The sequence below is a fragment of the Paramormyrops kingsleyae genome, chromosome 1 (assembly GCF_048594095.1).
Source record: "Paramormyrops kingsleyae isolate MSU_618 chromosome 1, PKINGS_0.4, whole genome shotgun sequence".
NCBI lineage: Eukaryota > Metazoa > Chordata > Actinopteri > Osteoglossiformes > Mormyridae > Paramormyrops > Paramormyrops kingsleyae.
In genome coordinates, this window is record NC_132797.1 from 6115280 (window position 1) to 6134646 (window position 19367).

The window sequence follows — 19367 nt, forward strand, 5'->3', positions numbered from 1 at the left end:
CGAAAACTGGAAATGGCAACTGAGCATCCCGTCACAGAGGGGTCCGTGCGGCAAGTGGGGGGCCTAGAACGGAACATGGCACAAACAAACGAAGCCGCACTGAAGGGCAAGGCCCCGGCGGCAGTAGCAGATGAGGCCAATCCCAAAGTGCTCAACTCCCACAGCACGCTAGCTGACCTGAGCTCCAGTTTGCCTCGGGCACCCGCTACACTCAGATCAGTTCACCTCACAAAATCAGCATCTCTGGAGACGGAGGTAGGAGCAGAGAAGCTGAACGGGACCGTTAGGGGGCCGGGTAGACAGGGCTAGGCAAGGATTAGCACTGCTAACATTTAAGCTACTAATCTCTCAAATGTTTACATTTTGAAACATGCCCTCTATTACAAAGTCAAAGTGTTACTAATAATGTATTCCCCAGATGAAGCAGCTGCAAAGATGCATTAACACACATCTTTAACCACAAAACTTATTTTGCCGGTACTTTACTGCCCAATTAACTGAGCAGCCTGCTTTAAGCTGGGCACCAACCCACTTGCAGGCAGAAGATCTCACAGGCAAAGAGCGGCTTAGTCGCTAGATTTCCGGCAAGTTGGCGCGGCGCAGGCCTCAGAGCCCAGAGTGCCGCCGATTCCATGACACAGGACACCCACCGGATCCCAGAGACATGAACATCAAACAGGCTATGATGCGTTTCCACGGACGCCAGCTGTTTGAAGTCGTCTGTGTGCAGCTACCACTGAACTGGGTGGAGGGAGGGGGTGGCGTCTCCCCGCGATTTAAAGCACTCGCTTTTCACCCACCGCAGCCCTTCACCGACTACCCTCACCCTGCTTCATTTTTTGCCAGGATGAAAATCCTCGTAATAAATCCGTGCGGCCGTCTTGGGGGAGCACGGAAGCACCTGCCAATGCTGTAAAATCCAGAGGCGTCCAAACTCGACAGGGTCTGGTCTCTCCTCTGCCAAAATCCCTGCCCTCGTGAAAACCCTTAAAAATAAAATCCCGAGCACCAAGAGAAAAAAAAAAAACTCCACGTTTTAAGGGTTGGGGAGTAGGTGGGGTAGACAGAATGGGCTTGGTGAAGCATAAAAATGGAGCACAGCCTCACAGCATTTTCTTATTTTATTTTTTATTTTTTTTTACATGGGTGGGGGGGAGGGGTAACCTTGCTGATCCACCAGAGGAACAGAGCCAACACTTCCACCCCGTGAGCGTTTACGCACACCGCCACCAGCCGCTCACTAATCTGGCCCAATAAGACCTTCGCGCAGACTGAGGGAAGGGTCACTCGCCATGAAAAGCGGAACCCCCCCCCCCCCCCCGACCTTCCCGCTAAATCGCCTTTATCGTCTCGACAGCACTTCCAACAGCGGCCGCCCGGGACCTGGAGAAACGGCAGCTGGAAGGAGCCAGTAACTAAACCTCCAGCCTGTCGAGAGGGGCACTGCCCTCCTGCCCCCCCCCCCAGCACGTCGAGAGGGGCACTGCCCTCCTGCCCCCCCCCCCAGCACGTCGAGAGGGGCACTGCCCTCCTGCCCCCCCCCCCCAGCACGTCGAGAGGGGCACTGCCCTCCTGCCCCCCCCCCAGCACGTCGAGAGGGGTACTGCCCTCCTGCCCCCCCCCCAGCACGTCGAGAGGGGCACTGCCCTCCTGCCCCCCCCCAGCACGTCGAGAGGGGCACTGCCCTCCTGCCCCCCCAGCCTGCACCACACCGCAGGACCTGCTTATAAAACTAGGCCTTAATTTAAGAGCAGTCAATATCACATCTGATATTACTGTGTGTACACATCCTTCGGGGGGGGGGGACAAAATCTAAGGGACAGGAAAGCAATGATGTGAGGGAGGTGAAATCTACTATGCAAGCAAGGCAAGGTCAGTAACCACCAGGGTGGCAGAGTGGGGTAGAGGGGATATTCCCAACACTCCGACGGCAGAGAAACAGGCATCGTGTTCCTCCTTCAGCACAAAGAGGCTCGCCAGCGGACAGATTACTCTAAGTTTGTGCAGACCCTGCCTGAAAAAACAGCCCCATCTCTCAGCCGAGAGGAACAGAACCTCCAACGCAGGCGGAAAGCGGTAGAGTTTCTGCTGAGGTGGGGGCAAAGGGACACTAATCCTCAAGAGGGAGGGCCCTTTAATTAGTTGTGAAGAAATTCATTAGTTTGTACAGCCACTTAAATTAGGTGGGGGGGGGGCAGTCTTTATCTCTGACTTTATACAAAGGGGGGGCTTTACTTAGCCCAGACAAAAATAAATAAATAAATAAAACAAAATCAATAAACTGAAACTTTCAATCGACTGAGGCAATAAGTTACCATGGAAAAGAGGGGATGGGAAGCTCTGACATCACTAAGAGCTCCGTGAGCGAAGCATGCTCTGGTTGGCCTTAGCAAGCTCCATTTTAGGCCGCGTGTCGCCGAGGTAACAGGCTCACGCGTCGCAAACTTCCTCAGCCAGCTCCGCTCTGTTTTCGGGCGACTCATCGGGGCGCACCCCCCCCCCCCCACCACCCCCCACTCACCATTTTAATTAAATTAATCGGAGCGACCGCACACGGCGCACCCTCTCATCAGCGCTGTCGTGCGGGCCGAATCCTCACAAAAGCTCCTTTTAAAACGGAACTTTCCGGAGCTTGCTGGCTGACGGTGGCCTGTCAGAGAGCCAGTGAGTCCAAGCCATTGTTTCCCCCCCCCCCTTAAAAAAATAAATTAATTAATTGAAATAAAAACACAGGCCCAAAACCGAGGTGAGGACAATGTGTCTACATCCCTCACCCGCGTAACGGGGGGGGGGGGGGGGGGGGGCAGGCAGAACAGCATGTCTCATTAAGCAATACTCATAAAACATACAGCTTCCAGAGGTGATGAAGGGTTGGGCAGCTCTGTTGGTGCTCAACATGCCTTTGGGGGCCTGAAGCACATGATACAAGGAAGGTGAAGAGTGGGGGGGGGGGGGGGGATCCAATGAAATTAAACAAGGGAGGGAGTGGGATTGCCAACCCAGGTGACACGTCCACACGGACATCCTGGGTAATCCAACTGCAGACGGAATGAGGAACTCATGGGGTAATTTGGGGACTAGAGCCTTACACGTATTACATATCGCTAGGGGGGGTTGAAAAGATGATTGAGTGTGTGTAGAGGGCAGAGGAAATGCCCTTGGGGTTCGTGAGACAGCTGGCAAAGAGCTGCAGCGTCCGGTTCAAATGGACTTTGGTCTCTGCATAGATCGGGGCAGTACTGCCAGAAGCCAGAAGGTGGCGTTTGTCACAGAGCGACACTCAAACAGCTGCTGAATTCATTAGGCCAGAGGTGGACAATCTTATCCGCAAAGGGCCAGTGTGTATGCGGGTTTTCGCTGCAACTCCCTAAATAGATTACTAATTAGAGGACTGATTGGCTGAATAGTCCTCACACCTGGGTTTGAACAGCTGACCTACAGGTTATCCCAAAAACCTGCATACACACCGGCCCTCTGTGGATAAGACTGGCCACCCCTGCATTAGGCTATCCATGGCGAACAGGGCTAAACTGAGGATAAAAGCAAAGCGTCAAGGAAACATTATCACAGATATCCCACCCACCCCCCGGAATACCAGTCTTACTGGAGGTCACAGTGTAGGCCTTCCCAGGCTAGTCCAGTAGATGCGCAGATTAGCCGTCACTTCTGAGAGAACGCCAACCCGGCCCATTTGCAGAGCCGCTCTCTGCCGTAATTATCTAGAACCTTGTGTTCCTCACTGCTCTGATCCTCCTCCCGCCTTCCCAGAAACCCCTGTCGCTATGGGATTACGGGCTCTTGAACACACATACACTGATCTGGGGGGGGGGAAAGCAGCACATCCCTGATTGGGGGAGGAGGGGCAGCGGGGAACAGTGGGGGCTGCACCACTGCAGCTCCTGATCTAACAGTTGCACGCCGGCGGGAGCGTCCTGCGTTGCTCGTTTGGGGCGACACACTGCAAAACAAGTGCGGGGGTGGAGAACAGTAAGCCGATACACACATCTGAGCGAGCTCAGCCCAAACAAAAAGAATACGGCAGGTCAATAAATGCGTTCGGGGGAGTGACTGATGCAGTCATTTCAGGCACTCAGCCGAGTCCTCTGCGAACTTCTGCTCCACCTTCTTGCGTCTTCGCTTTCCTCACAAGCAATTATACGATGCAGCCCGTTAAATGTAGGGTAAGACAAAAATCGATCCTGTCCCCACGGTTCCCAGCCGGCCGGGGCGCACACGAGCAGCCCAGAGAAGTCAGACGGTATATGGCGAAAAATAATGATCGATTTAATAACCATAGAAAATTGTTAAGCTGGGGCTGAAGATTAAATTTCACCTCAAACCCTGAAGACGCCAAATCGACGTGCGGGGCGTTAAAATGGAGTGTTGAATTTGCAGCATGGGCGCAAACGGGGCCATTTCACGGGCAAGCCAAACACGAAGAGTTCCAAAGTACCATAACAGCTACGAAAATCTGACTGAAAGGCACTTATTTACTCGCTTTGCGGAAGCTCAAATCACAAGACGCCGCTTTAATGATGCATGAAACTAATCAGATGCTGGAGCTGATCTTGTGATCGACAAAGCTTTGGATGAACGGGTCCTCATCTGTACCGCTAAGCTACAAGACGCGGCCGTTAGAGGTCTGAGTGACCGCTGGAACACTCACGTACCGTGGTCCACCAGGACTGGTTGCGTTATCGACAGCTTTGGCGCCAACGGTAACGGGCGATTTTGAGGAAAGTCAGACCGAAGTAACTGAGGAGATGGACGTCACACAGGCATTAATTGGTGAGAAACTTGAAAATCTGGAGGATCTCTGCCTCGGAGAAGCGAGGCCGTTCACCGCAGCCACCACCCGTGAGAGAGAAAGAAAAAAAGAGAAACAGCCGCCTGACAGGAGAGCAGCCGGAAGGGAATTAGCTAGCCAACACCGGCGCCCCCACCTGACCGTAGCACACAAACACGCCACATTTTTAGTGAGACAGCCGGCCTGGGCTCGCTGCTCCCTGTGCCACACCATAGTGTGTCAGGGAAATAAAATAAAACCGACACACACACGGTCACAGCATGTCAAGAAAGCCATGACAAAGGGGACCAACCACCTCCCCCCGGTCCCCGAGAAGCAAGGCCAAAGACAGACGGCAGGAGAGCAGGCTTTGCTCCATCGGCTCCGGCAGCCTCGTAATCAGAGGCGTTAAAAATTCCCAGGGCGGAGGGGCGGCCTCCATCTGGCCCCGCGCTCCCAGCCCGGCTGTCGCTGGAAGCCGCTCACCTGAGATTTAGAAACCAAAACCTAGTCATGCCCACCCCAACAGTAACCCCCATCAAGGCAGGAAGGCGATTGGGGGGGGGGGGTTCAGAATCTGAGAGTCACGACATCAACCCGTTGGCCCAGGTATGTGGGCGATGTTCCGGAAAAGTTGAGACAAGGTTGACGACAAGAGAGCTGGGATGGTTTGGACATGAAGGAGAACGTTGTGTTAGACCATCATAAAGAAGCCATTTGAGAGAGAGAGAGAGAGAGAGAGAGAGAGAGAGAGAGAGAGAGAGAGAGAGAGAGAGAGAGAGAGAGAGAGAGAGAGAGAGAGAGAGAGAGAGAGAGAGAGAGAGAGAGAGAGAGAGAGAGAGACATCGGACACCTCAGACAGGAAGGGGGGGGGAGTGTGCTCACATTGCAAGTTTGGTACACGTCATTCTGGACGACATTTAATGGAGATTTATGTCATTCCCCCTCCCCAAAAACCCATGGTGAGGATGCTGCGTAAAATCACATGCAAGCCAATCAGTGTCTTTGGCAGTTTTCCAGAGCTGCAGGTCTACAGTCAAGGAAATGGGCTTATTGCAGAGATCCAAGGCGCCCACTGGCTCCGCGTTTAAGCGTCACCTAGACAACCGCGTTGTGTCAAAAAAAAAAAAAAAAAAAAAACACACACCCGAAACAGAGTGGCTGCGGTTATTTGGAGAAGAACCAAGAACAGGAGATATTAAACATTTAAAATGCAGGTAGTACATACACAGAGAAAGGTCCCACGGGTCACATGGGTACACAAAGCGGGACTGACGAGTCGATGTCCAATAAAGACACGTCAATAGATGCCAAGGGCCCACCAATCATAGAAGGCCGGTTTTCTTTGTCCCAAAGCTGTCACCGGACATAATGAAGAGAAATACCCCCCCCACAAATGTGAAACGTACCCTGGCGTCACTGTGAATGCCTCCCGTGGTCTTAGAGGGGACTTCAGAAATGACAAGGGGGATGCCCTAGACACAGACAGCGGCAGAGCAGTCACGGGCCCCGGGACCCCCGGACCGGGTCACAGCGGATTAGCCACGGTGCCCTGGAGGCAAGCGGCTGCTCCCACTCGACGCTGTCGCCGTGGAAACAAAGACCGACGCATCTCCCCACCAATAACACTCCCCCCTCTGATCCAGCAGCACCCCCCCCGCCACCCACCAAAACCAGTTCTGTACAGCCTATCGTGGCATCTCTATCAGACAATCATGCAAGAGACAATCCATCCGCCACAACTCTTCCCGACGTTTGCTCCCGATTTAATTAAAAACAATTAACGACACCATGGTAACACGCCAACTCGTCTTCCCAGCCTGTTTAGTCATATTAAATCTGCATTTACGTTTTTAAAAAAAGAGAAGCATCATTAGCTTCCTGGCTCTCTCACACCAAGATCGGCGCATTTTGGCGGGGGGGGGGGGGGGGGGCGGGGGATTAGCAAGGACGCGTGAGCACCCCTCTGTGACATTTCCACACAGGAGCAAACGAGGGCTTTCAGCGGACGTCCGTCAAGACGACAAAGGTCAGGAAGCTGATGTGACATCGGCCGCGAGCTTCCCGGGGATTATCCTCCGCACGCGTATGCTGCCCCCCCAGCCCCCCCACAGGTATGCAAAACGGACAGAAAACGCCAGAACATGGCCAGTGACTCGAAAGACCACTTTTGACCACCCGGTTCACGTGCCACAGTTACCGAGGCAACGACAGAATATCCGAGAAGCTTCACGTTAAAAACCAACAACGAAAAAACAGCAGAACACCCTCCTACTCGCCGATTCCTTCAACCACGTTATGTATGAATTTAACGGGACAATTATCACTCTAGGAATCTATACTGACTCGTAACTCTGTACAGAGTAATAATTCAAGAAATTCTGGGTCCGACCAGACGAGCTCCACACGACGTGATGCGGACGGCGTCCCCAGCTGACCTGGTGCAGGGATGAAATCTAATCTAATGAGAAAAATCATTAGGATCTACAGCACAGTAGCTGACATTTTGGCTTTGGGGGGGGGGGGGGGTCTCAGTCTGGCATTCAGACAATGACAGAAACATCCAATAAGCAGGGGTTGGATGATTACAGGGGTGGGGCTCAGTCATCAGGCTGGTTATTCCTTGGAGCTCTTGAAGGCACCGCCCCCCCTACAGCAGCAGCCCACACTAGTTAAAATATTGGGGGGGGGGGGGGGGTGTAGGACTGCAGTGGTTTGAGGCATTCTGGGAGTCTCCACATGCTCTGGTCGGGGCTCACCGGGCCCTGCGTCTCAAACAGCACGTACACAGCCATTCGTACACCAGCGGATCCTGCACCAAGCTACATATCCCCCCCCCCCCCCCCCCCAAAACAGACCTCGGCTTTAACTGAGCTGCCGGAGCAGTCAGCCCTTTATAACGATAAGGACTTTCCTTTTTCCAAACGAAAATAAATAATATATCAATTTATAACAATCACGCCGCAAAAGGCAGAAAACGGTCAAATGGGAAATAAGAGCCCAATTAGCGACAGGTCCAGGTGACGACGCAGACGGTCTGAGCCCTCGGCCCATTCCTTGCACGGTGGCGCCACCATGTGGCCACTTCACACGCACTACATTAGTCCAGTCCCCCCCCCTTCCCATGGCAGCAAAGCATGAACGTACAGCCCCGCCCACAAAGCCACCCCCTGCAAAATGCAGCTCAATCCCCACCCCCACCAAACAGAAAAAGAATGGAAGAAAAAGTCATTTCGCTCCAAACACTGCAGAAGGAGCTGAGATGGCAGAATGAGCAGGGCACCTGGGGAAAGCTCTGCTGATCTGTTCACAACTCCTACACCCCCCAGCCAACCCCCCCAAACCAAGGATAACAGCAGCAATAAAAGGGCACTTTTCACAAATCTGCCCGCTGTACCAGATCAGCCATGGAGGGGGTGCGGGTCTTTTCCATAATACTTCAGGAGATTTTAAGCAACAGTCAGCCAAGTCACTGCAATGACCTAGGCGGCCCCACCCTCTCACCTGAGCCGACTCCCCCTCAATCCGGGGGGGCCGGATGCTGGACAGGTGGATGGTCTTGTACTCTCCGGAGACCAGCTTCACCACGATGGCGTCCGCATTGACGATCTGCATGACCTATTTCCATCGGAGAAACACGAGGGGGGGGGGGGGGGGGAGAACAGGAGGTTTAATCCATCAGAAAGCAGAGGAGGGATTTAAACTAGCGTCTTCATGCAGGATTTATCAACTGATCTTTAGTAGGACATCACAGCAATCCATCAGTCGTCAGACTCTGTAAATTAGAGAAAACCGATTAAGCAAAAAAGGACACATCTTGAGATTGATGGTGAGTACAGAGGACAGACTGAAACCTCAGAAAGGGTGCATGGATGACAGATCTGGATGCATCATGTGACGTTTGCAGGCATACCTGATCGATGTCACTACATGGACCAGAAATGGTCCCCCAAAAAGTACCTCAGGATAAAATGCAGCTCCTATTTGCCTTAATATTATGTCTAATCCCAAAAAATTACCTGGTCAACTAATCTGACCATCTCAGGTAAGCCTGCAGGGTGGTGATAATACTTCCATTTAACCATCTGTCTGCATTTCCCCCACCCTGTTCCACTGCCAGCAGGAATAATATATGTGGGAATGTCTGTATTCAGTCTTCCCTGGCCCACGACCTCCCAGGTAGCATATCGATTCCTCTACTCACAGCAGCCCATTACAAAAATTTTGACTTCCCACAGTGCAGAGACCTGACCATCCAAGGTTCCAAACGCTTAACACTTAGACGAAAATCAAGAACCCTACGATTCCCAAACATGCCATGATCCTTCACATTAACAGAGGCTTAAACATCCTTGACACCAACACCGGCTGCTCTTATCATCGAAGAACATGACAGCATCAATTTTGCCAAGAGCTGCAATGGAAAAATTATTAAAAGGGGAACCGCAGAGATACAAGAAAGGATGTTCTTAATGGGGGAAGAAACTACGTTCCGGAAGGTAACAAGGTACCACATGCCAAGGCCGACAATGTAAAGCGTGTCAGACTCAACACCCACAGCGACACCCTGTAGAAAAGTCCCTTTTACAATTCACGGGAGCGTTAAGAGACTGCTCACATCCAACAGTCACCAGCAAAAACATTCATCTTGCTGGTTTAATTGCTAAGAAATACCAGATGGGAACAACAACTCAATCATTGTTTACTTGGGATAAATTCGATCTCCTCCATCCAACATTCATATTGATAACCGTGAGGCACTTTTTAAAAAAAAAAAAAAAAAAAAACAAAAAACCCCACTGTGATTCCTTTTTTGGATTCAAGTAAGAAAAATCTGGAGACGAGTGACTGGAGACCAACCTGAAACGTGTGGCTATTCTGAATGAAGAATACATACTGCCACCATGTGGTGAGAGAGCACATGGCAATAGTGACTCAGGCTCTGTGGAGAGCGAGGAACATGTTAACAGGCAGTGCCAAGGGATGTTTTTAAAAGGACATTTAAATTTCAACCAGTTCAGGTAGCTGTGTCAGATCTGACAAAATGAGCATTTCCAACAAAGTCATTCATCATTCGTTCAGGAGGGACAAAATACACTGTACTGGCTGACGGGAACACCAGGGGCGTTAACTGCCCGTGTCAGGAACCAAACGCCCATTTTTAAACGGCCTGATCCTCTTCCCCATCCTTCAGAAGGCGTGTAGTTCCTCTGTCGGCCAGCTTGTGACACTGTGACCTTTCTAACTGCACAGTCCACGCCAGAGCGCCCTTCTGAAGTCGAATCTTCCAATTAACGGTGGAAGAAACACAAAGTCAGCCAACTACAACGTGACGGCATGTTAAACTAAGGAAGCATCCTCACGCTGCAAGATCCAGCAAGAATCTGGAAAATGCCACTGTGTCAATATGAGGACAGGCCAAGAAAAAATACCCAGCATCCTAACCTTAATAAATTAGACAGTTGCAGAAAAAGCATTTTGGGTGCCAATCCAGCAACCATTGTGACTCATCCAGTCAGACAAGCCGGCACGTTAATAACAAAAGTTACACTTCCATCCACTTACATCATTAAAAGGGAAATACTGGGTTAAAGCACATTTAATTCTGGTAGCTGCCACATTAACACCAGCAGTAAGATGTTCACCAGGACTGGAGTAAATGGGGAGGGGGAATATGAGAGAAAGCAAGTAAAGAGAGAGAGCGAGGCAGAGAGAGCGAGGCAGAGAGAGCGAGGCAGAGAGAGCGAGGCAGAGAGAGAGAGAGAGAGAGAGAGAGAGGCAGGCAGAGAGACTGGCTTAAAACTTGGTCACAAAAACACAAACGCCAGAATAAAAAAAAAAAAGGCAGAAAGAGGCAGGAGAGAGAGAGAGAGAGAGAGAGAGGCAGAAAGACCACACTTGGGATGGATTAGCCAGGAATTCTGGGAATTCCCTACCCCATCTTGGATAAATGCTTCACCTTTGACCCTTACCTTGGCCACGAACTGGCGGTCCTTCTGGTCCAGGTTGGCGGTGGGGGCCACGTAGTCTTTCCAGATCCTCACCTTGCGTTCCTTGGCGGACCTGCAAGACAAGCAGGCTCGTTCACACGTCCACGCGCGACTCGGAGGATAAACGTTTCGGCTCTCACTCCACAAGCCGTATTTAACTGCTACAGACCCCCAGGTGCCTGCTATTCAACCACATGAGATTCACGCCTTTGCTGAAGTTGTGGAATCACTGTGATAAGCAGCGTTTCATGAAATCATTCAGTATTTAATGTAGGTCCCTTTGCTAACAAAGGCAGGGTAAACAAGAAGTGAGCTGTCCAGATTCGCCGAGAGGGGCGAGGTGGGGGGCACTAACCGCTCTGCCGCTCTCAGCTTGTCAGCGCCTTGCGTGTAGACCGCCATGGACCAGTCCACACAGCGAGCGAAGCCCTCCTTCAGCAGCAGCTCTGTGATGTTACCATTCTGTGGGAAGACGGCAAGCGAGAGTCACGCCATGGATGTCTCGACCCAGACGTCATGACCCAGTACTCCCTCCCAACCCACATGAACCACTATGATGACAGCCTGGCATCCTAGATCACCAAGAGAAATATCTGAAAAGGCTCCCAGCGTCTTTGAGGAAGTCAAGCTTTCCAACCATCACCTTGTAATGGTTTCAACCTCAATGTTCTCACTTCAGAGGGATGGCCGGAGAACATCGGTGCAATATGGGCTCTCAGCTTTCAGCATGAAGGAAGCTCTTATTGGGTTCCTTATCGTTTTCCCTTTTTTCCTCAGTTTTTAAAATGACGCTGTAAATGATGGAACATTTCACAAGAAACCCATGGGGCAACTCTCATGAAAGGCGCTATATAAACTGAAAGTTAGTTAGGATCACCAAGTTCTCCAGGTCTAAAACAGATCTCACAGAACCCACAGAAAGCAAGGTCCTCCATGGAAAGGGGCTGAACTCCTGCCAGAAGTTAAAAGCTGCCACCTTTTGGTCATGAGCACTCAAACCGAACAGCCATGTGATTTCAAAAGATCATATCAAGCTTTAGAAAAACTCCCGAACTGTGAGGCACATAAATGAAAGGGATCTTCCCAGGGGAGGAGAAATTGCTTTACGAACGAAAGAGGCAGCTTCTCAGAAAATGCACCACAGGAACAAAACGACACACCAGAGCACGTGAAGGACCCTCATGCACCTTGTTTTCAGCCAGTTTAGCAGAGGAACAAAGCAACCTGACCACTTAGGACTGCCCAATGGTGGGCAGGCACAGCGAAGAGTGCTGCAGGTTTCCATAGCGACTTAGGGAGTGAGCGCTCTGGCCGGGGACCGTGGGCTCTTACCGGGTGCAGGATGGTGCCGAGGATGACCTGATTGTGGCAGCTCTCCAGGATGATCTGCACGTCCCGCTGCAGGAGCCGAGACTCAGTGAAAAACTTGGCCTCAGCAGCAAAAGACTCCGGAGACTCTGTGCCGTCTGCCTCTCGTTTGAAGGTAGGACACTAGAGATATGGATGAGAGTGGGAAAGACAGAGAGCCAGTAAGGCTTCAGAAAGTTGCCAGAAGTCGGTGCCGATATGGACACGGTATTCTATAGAGCCAAGAATCAACGAGACTTAAGCTTGCAGCTACCCCCACGTTCTTGTGGTGGTTCGCATCACAGGTTTAATGGTTGGGGGCCTTTACCTTAATTCCAGACAGCATCACTGTCACAAGGTAGTAGTCAGGCAGTAGAAGGGCTCTTACAACACTCCCATCACGAACGTGTTCGATGATTGCTGTAGGTGGGTATTTAAAACGGTCACTGCCATGGAAGGTCACTGTGGTTACATCGGGATTGACTCGGTAGCATTTCTGACAGGTTCATGACACCAGGTTCAGTGTGTTACATTTTCATATGTGGCCCAGTTGCAGTTATATTACAAAAAGCACCACACAAATGCAGTGCGTGCTTATTAAAAAGTAGTGTAACAGAACTACAAGCAACCAGGCCACCAAGAGCCGGCCCACGGGCCTACCGTTGACAGGCTTCTGGTGCATGGAGTCCACGAAGTTGCGCGGGTTCTCGATGCTGTACTTGAGCTCACGGATGGTGTGGGACCCTCCTCCTTCAGACCACATGCCCTTCTTCACAGACTTGGCCTGGTCCTCCAGGTCACAGAGCCGGGCTTGGTCTGGGCTGCAGGGGGCGTGACGGTGCATTAACGAGGCGCACACGTATACAGACCACTGCGAAGGTACAGGACACCTTCAGCACTCTGTATACCCATAACCAACTGAAGAAAACCACTACAGATCAAAACTAAGGTTACTAAGTGACTCAACTTCAATTTTGGATATTTTCTTGGGCTATTTTAGCTTAGGTATCTCATTCAAGGGTCCTACAGCAGGATCCACCAGGGAACGGTTCTCCCAAGCTCTCTCGTTCCCTACACTCTGCATTCTTCACTTTGATCCCTTCATTGCGAAGTTGCGCTGAAATTTCATCAGGACAGTCAGCACACACCCAGGAGATTAAACCTCCCCACTGGAGCCAAACCACCGCTGTAGAAGGCAGCACAGCCAGACGCCAGCCACCCGCTCCCATCAAACCTCCGGGGGGAGGGGGGGGGGGGTGGAGGGCTGTGTCGAGGATCATGCAGAGACAAGGCGGTCCTAATTGGAGAGCTTCCCCGGGTGTCAAACCCCAGCTGCTGTCAAGCAGAACCGTTTACTGCTCGTCAGACCGGACTATTCACACTCAGGGACGCCGTAAGCCAGGGAAAGCCAGAAAGAGGAGAGTCTAAAGCTGGTATTAATGCCCCCCCCCCCAAGCTGACCAGGGGTCCGCAGACTCAGCATCGCCTAGGATCATTACTGCGGCAAAAAGCGCCAAACCCCACTGGCCATGAACACGAGCACCATCACCCCTGACACCCCCTGAAAGACTCAAACACGCCTCCCGCTGGATCCCTTGCTTGAAAGGAGCCAAAAAAACACGAGCTACTCGGTGCGGAAAATGTCTGGCAGAATCGACTGGAATATGGCTGCCAGGTCCACCTACAGAGCTCTGCGGCAATATTCTGGCAGCGTGCCATAAAAACACAGGGCCACAGTCCCGTCTCTAGGGGCGTAAAGAGCTTCAGTCGAGGACCTTGCAAATATGACACAGGCTGCCTAGTGAAACTGGGGCTCATCGCTGGGACACTCCATTATAGGGCTGCAACTAATGATTTTAGTAGTCAACTAATCGTTCAATTTTTTTTTCGATTAGTTAATTAGTCACGATTATTTCATGCCTGACTATTTTGATGCCTGCGACCTGCACATCCTGTTCTGGGCTCCAGTGTATGTCATACCTCATCGGCTCACATATGTCCCCCTGTGAATGTCCCCCTGATGTGTTTGCATTAAGACGATTCAAATTTATAATAATTAAATAAAACAACAACCAGTGAAACATATGAATTTTGAAATAATCAGATGTTTTTATATTAGTGTGACCATCACAATAAAAAAGAAGCATTAAACAATACAAACTAAAGTGCACATTGGTGACACTGGTGTGTCTTAAAGTCCGAAAGTTTAAATAAAGCTTCAATTCAAATAAAATAAAACAATGTATAAAAGATTCAGTTCATATATTGGTCTTTGACAGTTGACGTCACACTTGCTATAGCCGCAGTGTATTGTGGGTCGAATCGCCATTGTGGGTGCATACAACACAGGAGCGAGTATTTGCGTGCGGCGTTGATAAGACGGGACACTCGTGCTGTGTGAAAGGCTGTCATCCTAAGTCACATGGTAGAAATGGCAGAAAGGTGGACCACAACATGAGATTTTTTCGGTTTCACCACTTGGAGAAGAGGATATGGACAGCAGGTAGAGGAGGAGGCGTCGGGTGGCCTGGGTCGCAGCGGCTCTTGGCATTTTCATAAAGGCAAGTAAGATGTTTTTGTTTAAGTAATATTACTGAATATGCATTTCACATTGGTTAGCCTACGCTAGCAAGCTAGCCTCACTACAGAGGGTAGCAGAAATGGGTTAATCTGTTCGTGTTAATCTAGCGTTACAGAGTGAATGCTTTTAAAAGACAAAAGTAAACAGCAAAACTGTAATGACACGTTTATCAGTGCATGTATGTGTATATTCGCGTGCATGGATTATAAGCGCCAATGCTGGATAAGGCTGTCACTGTGTGCTGTGCCCTGACAAACCAATCCCCAACTACAGTTTAAGTTTAGAAACATTTGCAAGTACGGTTTCTAATGTTTCACATGATGTCTGGAAGGATCTGTATAAACTCATTGTATACCGAGCCTGTATTCTGCTTGCCACTTAACTTTATTGGTCATATTGAAAATAAAATATATGTCACATTATGTCCATGAAATGACATTTTTGTGTTCTTGACTCTCTTTTCCTTTCTTAAACACCTACATTGCTATTATGTTTTGGTAATGAAAATTGCTTATTACTGATTAATAAAACATTACATTTTTGTGGAGAAAAAAACCAATGAATATGAAATATTAAGTTTGTTAACCAAATGTGTTTACATCCGCGATACACTCAAAATGGCGAATGGGGACATGTCAGACAGTGCAGGCACGTGACGCATCGACAATACAAAATCCTCATCGACGATTTTTTTGTAGGCAGCTCGCAACAAAAAAACCCTTAATGAACACACCTGTCAAAGTCGTCACAGGATAAACCACACAAGGTGACCCCTAGGGGGAGTGCTAGACACTGACATGAAGGTCTGACTAAGCAAAGGACTGCCCAAGGAGTACAGTGTCCAGATATCTGCGCACTTCGTAAAACGCTACCACAGAAAGGCAGCAGTTGTCAAAGGGCTGTTTCACAGTTGCACTCTGTTGCCACCTTCTGTCACATTTCAGAACTGCATCAAGTTTGAGTTCTGATCCTGTTCTGCTCTAGGCAGAGGCATCCGCTTCGTACTGCCACAGGTACTGTAATAACCTACGTGAACACTGCCGCCTAACAAAGCATGCCTTGATAATGTGCAGATGATGTATCAGTTCCTTTCAGTTAAGATATTCCTTTACTTCAGCTCAGTTAGGCTGCAGAGATAAGCAGCTATATAAATTTCCTGTCAAGAGACAAAGGGGAACCACTCAATGGAAGGACAGTTGAGTCAGCTACATGAACCACCGCTCAACCATAAACCTAGCAGCCATGCCAGGATTTTAAGCTGGAGCCGGAGGAACATGTAGCATTGACTGGATGACTCGCACCAGAGCCAGCACCCCCAACAGATCCACCTCAGTCACACCTAGGGACCCGGGTGTCACTGATGTAGAAGAAAAAAAAAAAGAAAAATACCAGAAGACCCCTGAAGGGGGACCGTAAACATGGTGCTTCTACTGAACTTCAGCTGAACCACCAGCTGTTCTGAGCAAAACCAAGACATTCCTGAGGTAAGCTAAGCAAGCCAAAAAAAGCAGACTTACTTGGTGCCACGGATCCCCTCCCTGCGGACGGTGGCGAGTCCTTCAGCAACCAAAGACTCTGCAATGTTCTCTCCAGACGTATCTGAAACGAGAGTGGAAGCTTGAGGTGAAATTCCCACAAACTGATCCGGCAAGAAAGGCAGACATCACGCTGACTCAAAACCTTTCACTGTGGGTTTCCAGCAAGACCAATCCTACCCATAAATTCCCAGTTCCACAGAAGAACCTAAAAGCCACTTCAAAAGGTCCATATGCAGCATCAGATTCTTCAGGAACAAGACCATCCATAACACAACACCCACCACAAACCCAACCCGGTCTCACATTTCCCAGAAAGACATTGGGACAAAAAATCAAGACCATCTTTTGTGGTTGTACATACCTTTCCCCAGGTACACCATCCCATACTCTCTTCCCTGGTTGGTCTTGATCTCCACGTTGAAGCACACTTCCTTACCAATCATCTTCTTGCGGAGGAACTCACGAGCCTGGAAGGCCCAGGGCTAAAACACAGGCACCGTTCAGGTCAGCTGTGTCCAAACTCAGTGGCAGAACGTTTGATCAAGACACATTCAGGGCAGACTCCTGGCTCCTTGCAAGCATGCGGTGTTTGTGGCATAAGAACGAACAAAGCAGTTAGAGGAACAAAATGGCCCTGCAATGGACTGGCATCCAATCCAGTCTTCCTCAAGCTTTAAAAGGTAACTATTACAAGAGGAAGTTAACAGACAAGATAAAATTTGAATTCTTTTAGTAGGAAGTCCTTGTTGAATTAATTTAGTTCATTAAGTTTGGTTGTTCAATCACCAAAAGGAACCATCCATCCACACCAAGGCGAAAGGCCTCCGCACCTCGTCGGGAACGTCCTTGGTGTCGGGCTGGCCCTGGACAGCGCGCCGTGCCAAGGCACCGGCCCGGATGTTGCTGAGGTTGATCTGTCTCTCCGGCGGAGGCCCCCCCCGAGGCTGACCTCGAACGATGATGGCACATCCTGAAAGTACCTGAGAGACAACACACACACACCAAGCTAAACCACTGGGGGGGGGAGGGGGGAAGCCAAAACAGAGGGAGCTGGTGATTCCACAGGCAGCTCTGCCAGGCTAGAGCTCAGCCTGCTAATATGGAGTTTGGAGGTTCCATCCACATCTGTTTGAGTTTCCTCGTCATCTACAGAGGACCTTAGGTTCGGATGAACTGGTATTCCATATACCATCTGTGTGTCCCAGGAGAAAGTCACCACAAAACATACTGAACAAGGAGTTTGTGGAAATTAATGCATAGAAAAAGATGCTTTAATCCTGCTGTTAAGCAACACTGCCGACAATAAAGACGGTATTTAAACTAATGCATAACACACCATACAGTGAAATATATAAACAAATCCCACAAATCAGATACAGCAGAAGCCAAACTGCACTTGGAAATCATACAGGCTTCTCCACACATCCACGTGCCGCTAACAGACAGAATTGATAAACGTAAATATTAAGCTAATGATTAACGAAAGCATTATTTGCTTTATTCACGAGTTTACAATTTGCATACTATGACCTTAACATTGACCGATAAGACAAAATGATACAGGCCTAAATGTGTTTCAAAATCTAATATGAAAAGACCTATATCAATAAACTGAAGTGGTAATTTTTACGTTGCCCTCCTTGACAGAAAAAAATCCAAACCTACTAAAATTCACACCTAAGAGAACTTGTAAAAAGCGGGTTTAATTATTTACAACTTTTAACTGCAACACAAAAGAACACCCTTGTGCAAGAATTTAACACAAAAAGACTACAAAAACGCAAATAAGTAAATTTTAAATAAAGTTGGACTGGAAGAAACTTATAATGAATAAACATTCAAGTGGTACTCAACGGCTTGCAGTATCAAAACTGTAAAGCAAACGTTGGTAACGCTTTTATGAAAGAGTCACATCTGTTCATTTAGAACGAGTTACTATGTTACAAAATTCAGCAGTGTTTTTAAAAACAAACTACCCAATAAAAGCGAATTGCATAGTAACTTTAAAAAGTAACACCCGACCGCGAAAGTTCATGAGAGATAGTTTGTATAGATGGCGATGGAGGGGCTTTCCACTCGGACTCCCAGACTTTAGACCTACGTGTCAGTTTCTCATCCCGAATAAAGTGAACAGTGTCAGCCCCTCATTTTACCACACACCCGCAGGACCCGCATCGCGGCGCCAGCTGCCCGTAACAGACCTTATCCCACAACCGTGATCACTTATTTTAACGACTCACTGTGAATGACTGGAGCGTATTATACGTTGAAAAAATATATAGACTACAAATACATGTTTTGAGTAGGTGGTTGCATTTTTTTGCAAATGATACGTGTGCTATATTTGTCTTAAAAATAATACACTTCATCGCTTTCCTCTTCATGTTGCTTAATTAAACGTAAGAACACTTCCATCACGTAAATTACGATACTCTGACCAGAGTCCTCACAGATTTATGAAATTCGATATCATCATCATCACCACCATCATCATCATCGGATGTGGTCATATGATAATTTAAAGTGTTTATTTCGAAGCAATTACTAATACTGCGCCATCTAAACACACTACCTGAATTCAAAAAGCTACGCGGCAAGGTAACTTGGACAAACACACACGCGCGCATGTCCCTGCACAGAAATACCAAAGTGAAATCAAACAAATGTATTAGTTCCACATCGACGTCAAATAAATCACCCACATTTAAACATCTTTAAGAGACACGAAAGCTGTGAATGAGTCGAGAAACTGCCCTCCATCAGATGCTTAGAACTTACTTATCCAGATCCTTGCTTTTAAGCCCCTCAGACCCCCACAGTTGTGGTTTAGGCTTACCATTTTCACTATTCCTCTTTGCAATGGCGCAGAAGAGCCAGGATTTGCTTGTGCTTGTGCAGACGCCGAAGAGGCCATGGTCTCAGTGATTTAAAACGTAAGGGATCCGGAGAGATCAGGAAGAAAAGAGTCGGCAGTCAGAGCGACTGTGCTACTGGAGAGTCCAAGAAAGGGAAAAAGGGACTGAGCGCCGCTTAACACACTCACTAGACCGGAAGCGCACGATGCCATGCAGCCCCAGCATGCACAGGACATACACGTCAAATTGCGACTTATTCCGGGCCAAGGC

General features: G+C 49.1%; 1 protein-coding gene across 1 annotated transcript in view; it reads right to left on the reverse strand.

Annotated features, from left to right (window-relative positions):
• Positions 1–19359, reverse strand: part of snd1 (staphylococcal nuclease and tudor domain containing 1) — a 137265-nt gene extending 117906 nt beyond the window's left edge. Inside the window, exons 1-10 of the mRNA XM_023791412.2 lie at positions 19079–19359; positions 17073–17222; positions 16604–16724; positions 16222–16303; positions 12784–12944; positions 12452–12543; positions 12109–12267; positions 11132–11238; positions 10759–10849; positions 8291–8404 (exon numbers count right to left, since the gene is read on the reverse strand). Of these exons, the coding sequence (XP_023647180.2) occupies positions 8291–8404; positions 10759–10849; positions 11132–11238; positions 12109–12267; positions 12452–12543; positions 12784–12944; positions 16222–16303; positions 16604–16724; positions 17073–17222; positions 19079–19156 (1155 nt within the window). The 5' untranslated portion in view covers positions 19157–19359. The remainder of the gene's footprint in view (positions 1–8290; positions 8405–10758; positions 10850–11131; positions 11239–12108; positions 12268–12451; positions 12544–12783; positions 12945–16221; positions 16304–16603; positions 16725–17072; positions 17223–19078) is intronic.
• Between the last annotated feature and the right edge of the window lie 8 nt (positions 19360–19367).